Raw genomic sequence first — 5,680 nt, forward strand, 5'->3', positions numbered from 1 at the left:
CTGCGTTGGGTCGCATCTGAAATTGCTTACCTGGTAACCAGCCTGCTTCCTGCTGGTTACCACAGCAGTAACATTGACTTCAGAAGAGTGTTTAAGAAGTAGAATGCACCCAGAATGCTCTGCTCCCTGCCGTGCCCATCCAGCTGTGGCCACCAGTGTTGTAAAAGTTTTAGAAGAAGAAGAAACTGGTTTTTGCAGATTTGCAGGAGGATTTGGTATAATTTTGTAGCTGTGATAGAGCAGCTGCGTCTGTGTTCCCCAACCCCTCCAAAACTATCTCAGCCAGCAACAAGTGAAAACCCCAACAACAAATGAAAGCAACAGCTGTCTAAGTAAAACCCACCCTTTTTCCACCTTCCCACCATAATCATCCCTGTATCAGCTTGGGCTTTCATTCCTCCGCAGGCTGAAACGCTGACAGAGTTCAGGAAGGAGATCCTCACTTTCCATCATGAGGGCTTCTTCTGGCGGTGCTGGTTCTTTGGCAAGGGCCATTCAGAGACCATCTGGAGCTTCTGGTACAGTGAGTATGACGCCACCACACCATATCCACAGTGTTCGCTCACAGTTTGAACTGCAGAGAAGCACAAGAAAGGGCTCCCAGGGATGGGGAGACAGTTGTCTACGTTTCTTTTTTTCATTCTCCTCATCCTCATCAGATGAAAGCTGTTCTGAGACACCACTTGGTGCTGACTGGTGGCCCACATGCAGTGAAGCGTAGGGTCTTGGCCCAGTGAACCAGGTGCTCCCACCAGAAAGAGCAAAGGAGTGAGGCCACCCCACCAGCCCCATCGGCTGCAGGAGCCTTGACCTTGCACTCGCTCGTGCTTTGGTCTGCTCAAAGATGCCTACATGCCTGTGGAGCAGCGCAATTACCTCGTAGGGCACGGGGCTGCAAATAATGTGGGTTCCCACAATAAATTTCAATGAAACTGGAAATTTCAGATGACTTTGTGGTCCCCCAGCCCCTGAGATATGTTTCCAGTGAAATCTTGTAGGAACGGTTACTGCCACTGCTCAGCTGAGCAATGTGAGACGTTTCACACGGAATTTTTTTGATAAAACAGGACAGGTTGAGAGAGGGAGTTTTTGATCTAATTACGTTATATGGAAACACATGATATAACACAGTTTCACCTGAAGTAAAATGACTCTTTCTGATAACTGGCGAATTGTATTACTTCTTTAGGTATTTATTATAATAGGATTGATCATGGCAAATTAATTTTCTGCTCTCATGGATGTAATAATTAATTCAATAGGTATTCCGTAGTCAATTTAGCATGAACTAATGTCCACCTATTATAAAGCGTTCCTTTGAGCTGGGGAACATATTTAAATAAGTGGCCAACCATTAATTAATTCATTTAACATTCATTCTATTACCGTTAATCATGATAAGCCTCGGTGGTATTAATATTGATGGGGCACTTCCATTCTAATTGTGCTTTGCCTTCTCACAGACCGAAGGTCTCTAAGGTAGCGTGTTCTGGTACCCAGATACTTTTGCCCCTTCCAGGACATCTGACACGTTTTCTGGAGGAAAACAGCACTGGGAATATATACCCTGATTTCAGTTGCCGTGTCTGTCATGATTGACACCCACCTCAGACTGAGGTTATGAGGATGAGAGGGTGTCCAGGTAGCAGCCTCAGAGCCTGCTACATCTCCCCTCTCCCATTATTCTTCTGTTTCTTTTTTCTTTCTAACCAGGGTTCACTACCCTTCTTTACTCCCCAGCTTTCTGATTTCAGTGAGGGTTTTGTAGAGTAGTATGAGCCATCCAAATGTGGCAACTGTGATTTTGCAGAAAATAAAAGCCAACAGGGATGTTTTTGTCATTCTTTTTCAGCCAGCCAAGCGCACCCCAAGTTCTGCATGCATGGCTACCTCTTTCCCATGCCCATAGCTCTCGGACCTTTCCCCCATCCTTCCTACGACACAACCGCAGGTGGGTTTCTTTACTCCTCCCCCAGCAGCTCCTTTCCCAAGTGACCGGGAGTTGCAATGTGTGTCAATGCCTTGGTTCTCCCACAGTAAATGCATGTGGCCAAGCATGACCAAGACTTTTGGAAAGCTCCTTCACCAAACGGTCTTGCTTAATTGCCTGCCCCAAGTCACGAGCACACTGAGATGTTCTCTCATGTCTTCGCTTCTCCAGAGCCACCCATGCCTGGCCACGAGCCGTGCACCCTCCCGCTGGGTGCTCAGCACCTACACCCATGAGCAAGGGAGGGTGCTGCATCTGTTCGCTCCCACCTCCTCACCGGCTGGGAGGAGATGGAGGCAAAGGGCTTCAGCCCTATGGCCAAATCCAGACCCTGCAAGCTGCAGGCTTGTGACAGCCCAGTGCGGACTCGATTCCTGGCTTCTGGGAGAGCTCTGGTGTTGACTTGCTGCAAGACAAAATAAACAAACACTGGAAAATCGCTTGAAGACCAAATTGTTAGAAGATTGTCCATGTAAGTGACTGGCTTAATTTTAATACATCGAATACGACACAGTTGGAGAGCTCTCCTTTCAACTGCTTCCCTTTTTATTTATGTTTCTCTATATTTTCAGAGTTCTTTAATGAATCAGCTGCTGTTAGGAATTTTAATTTGCCAAATTGGTGGCAGCAGCTCGAATTAATTCAATGATCTTTTTTGAAATGAATTGATTTCTTTAAATAGTGTGCATCACTCTGCGTTGCCTCCGGGGATCTGGGGCAGGCATACCGCACAAACAAACATCTTGACCTTTTCCTTAGCCTTTAACAGTACCTTTTTTATTTTTATTTTTTTTTTTTTTTATGAGGAACTAATTAAAAACCCCACATTTGTCAGTAGGAGCATGTGAGGGAGAGCAGCTAGTTTCTTTTGCTGTGCTGCGCAGGATTCGTGCCTTGGGGAACATGCCATGGTGTCGAATGGATAGAGGGCCCCGTCGATGGTAGAAGGAGGAGCCCATCGCAGGCTGTGTGCAGCTAACATGCAGGTTCAGTGGTGGGATTCTTTTTGGCTTAGGAGAGGCAGGCATGACGCCTGGTTTCTGAATGGCCTTGCTGATAAACACGCTATTTTTTTCTATGCTAAATAAAGGGCCCTGGAGGCATCTGTCTCTGCCTGTCAGCCCTTGCTATGAAACCCTCTTCAGCTGCCTCTCAGAAGCGCCCGTTGGGACGGGTCCTGGCAAGGTGCTGGGGACAGGCGCTGCACTGGGGCTGCACCCTGGGGTGCTGGGGGGCTCTGCCTGGAGGCTCCTAGCGCCAACCCCCGCCCCCCCCGCCCCCGATGTGATCCCCAGGGAGATGAGGAGGTCTCAGCACCCACATTTAGGGCAGCGGGGGCATTGGGCTCCTTTGCTGCACTAACCCCTCTGCAAAGCATTGGACATGCGGAGCGCAGATGCTTCCGTCGTTAACGCTCCTTTTATTTCAAACCAGCCCGTCCTCGTAGGCAAATGACGACAGAACAGGAGGCTGGCCAAGAAGAGGGGTCCTCCAGCTATTACCTGCTCCAGAGATAATTCTGCCTTATCTGCATCCTCTTAGGCTCCCTGAGAGAAACAGGTGACAGGAGGTTAAACAGGAAAATGAATTCTGTGGTTTTGGAGAGTTCAAGATACTTATCTCTCCCTAAGTGGCTCTCCTGACAAAATGGTTTCAAATGAGTAAAACGCAGCTTTTCTGTATCATTTTTCTTTCAAGTGTGAATCACTTCAGCATTACCCACTTGCTCATGCTTGGCTTAAATCTCTCTAACTGGCGCTGCTGAAAAACAACAGGCAGAGCAAGATGCAGCAGTCTGAGGGGATCAGATAAGTCGGGGTCTCAGAGGGTCTCTGCCTGGAGACCACCACCTTTGGCCAAAGTTTATGGGGTTGACTGGAAGAGGCTTGGCTACCGGGAGACTGAAGTTAGTGGGCTCTGTCCCATCCTGTGGGATGTGTAGACACAAGCTTGCTCGGCTCTGGCTGGGGTGGCTGCGTGAAATCCCAGCAAACCCCTCAAACTCTGTGGCTGAAGAGGCAGCTCTTCTCTTGCCCTGTTCTCTTCCCTGCAGTCAAGCAAGGCCATTAATGGGGGAGCTCATGAGCTCCCGTTTTCCCTGCAGTCCTGCTAACAAAAACTGCTTTTATTTTAAACCAGGAACCTGGCACCTTCCGTAAGTGTTAATTAAAATGGAACAAAGATGTGGTCTGATTCCATCTCTCCAAATGTTGCTATTTTCTTTCCTTTCCTGCCAAGCTCTTCCACCCCCCAGGCACAGATAAGCGCGGTGTCCTTTACTCTCACCCCCTTTTGTGGCGTGCTTCCCTGGCAAACCCTTCCAACACCTTGTACCCATTCCAACCCCGTTATGTAGGGCATGACATTCAACCTGAACCCACCCCAGCTCCAGGCACGTTGCAGGGCATTAGCAAATGGGATGCTCCAGCTCTGCCTGACATGAGCAGCGGTCCAGGCTATTCCTCTTACAGCTGCTGAAGCAGGCGTCAAGCATGAACTGGAGGAAACCTCTTTTCCTCTCCTTTCCTCTGACCTCGCTCTTTTTGCCCGTGCAGTGTACAGAGGCTTCTGGACGGCGTTCATCATGCTGGCCGTCGCTGCCGCGCTGGTGGGAGGGCTGTTGCTGGTGTGTGGCATGCCCTTCGTCAGCCCTCGCTCCTACAAGGTCGGAGGAGGGTTCCTCCTCGCCTCGGGTAAGTGGTGGTAACGGGATATGGCTGGGGCTGGAATGCAGCAGCCATGCTCAGCCTCAAGCATGCAGGGGAAGGGGAGGCAGCAGGGGATGAGGCACTGCTGCGGGAGTGGGGGCTCTGGTGGGAGCTGCACTGACTCAGAGTGAATGATTTGCCTCTTCCCCTGCTGGAGTTAAACTTGTCTGCTCAGTCAAGCCTTAGTAAAATAGTTCTCAGTCCCAGGGAGGCCAGGGGTTGGGAAAAATACTTCTTTTCCCCCCCTACTCTTCTGTGCAACACAGAGGAACAGAGCCTTTTATCTGAGTAAAGTCGGTAGCTTCGTTCACCCTGGCAGCAGTCAGCCACACTCTGTCCCCCAAGCCAGTCTCTTCGTTTGGGCCTCTTCTGTCTCTGCTGTTAACATCTGGTAGAGCTGGGAACCCACTGGGTGATGATGGGCCAACACGGCCATCCAGAATGGGAGGGCTGCCTTGACACCTTAACCTGAAAAGCTAAAGTGGTGGCACAGCAGGAAAAAGAATTAAAAACAGGCGTTTATTCATGGTTCCCACTGCCATTACCAATGATTCCGCTGAATCATCACTTGGGCTTTTCCTTTTCTGTATTTGAGAAGGAATAACTGGCTTAACGAGAAGAAACACTTGATTTATAACAGTGACTCGAACTCAGAGAAAAGCTTTTTTGTGCCTCAAGCAGCTAAAGGCTGGAGCTCAGCTGAGCCATGGCAAGGGAAGAGCTTCATCACAAAGTCAGGCCTTTCTCTGAAAACCCACCACCTAACAAGGAATCCTCCACCAGGTCCTGCTTCCCCCCGCGCAGCTTGAATCAAATATGTCTTTACTCCCAGTTGAGCTTTGAGCATGCCCAAGTGTTTTGGGGCTGAAAACATTCATGACATTATTTAACAAGAAAGGTCCCAATGGTGACCTTGAGGGAACTCCACCTAACCCCCATCCAGTCTCACCATGCCCTGCTATTATGACTTCTGACTCTTTCC

General features: G+C 49.3%; 1 protein-coding gene across 1 annotated transcript in view; it reads left to right on the plus strand.

Moving 5' to 3' along the window:
* LOC104490924 (transmembrane protein 182-like) overlaps positions 1-5,680 on the plus strand; it is a 14,931-nt gene that overhangs the window by 2,356 nt on the left and 6,895 nt on the right. The window contains exons 2-4 of the mRNA XM_010133278.1: positions 406-523; positions 1,853-1,951; positions 4,546-4,683. Of these exons, the coding sequence (XP_010131580.1) occupies positions 406-523; positions 1,853-1,951; positions 4,546-4,683 (355 nt within the window). The remainder of the gene's footprint in view (positions 1-405; positions 524-1,852; positions 1,952-4,545; positions 4,684-5,680) is intronic.

The sequence above is a fragment of the Buceros rhinoceros genome, unplaced genomic scaffold, assembly GCF_000710305.1.
Source record: "Buceros rhinoceros silvestris isolate BGI_N320 unplaced genomic scaffold, ASM71030v1 scaffold6663, whole genome shotgun sequence".
In the NCBI taxonomy this organism is placed as follows: domain Eukaryota; kingdom Metazoa; phylum Chordata; class Aves; order Bucerotiformes; family Bucerotidae; genus Buceros; species Buceros rhinoceros.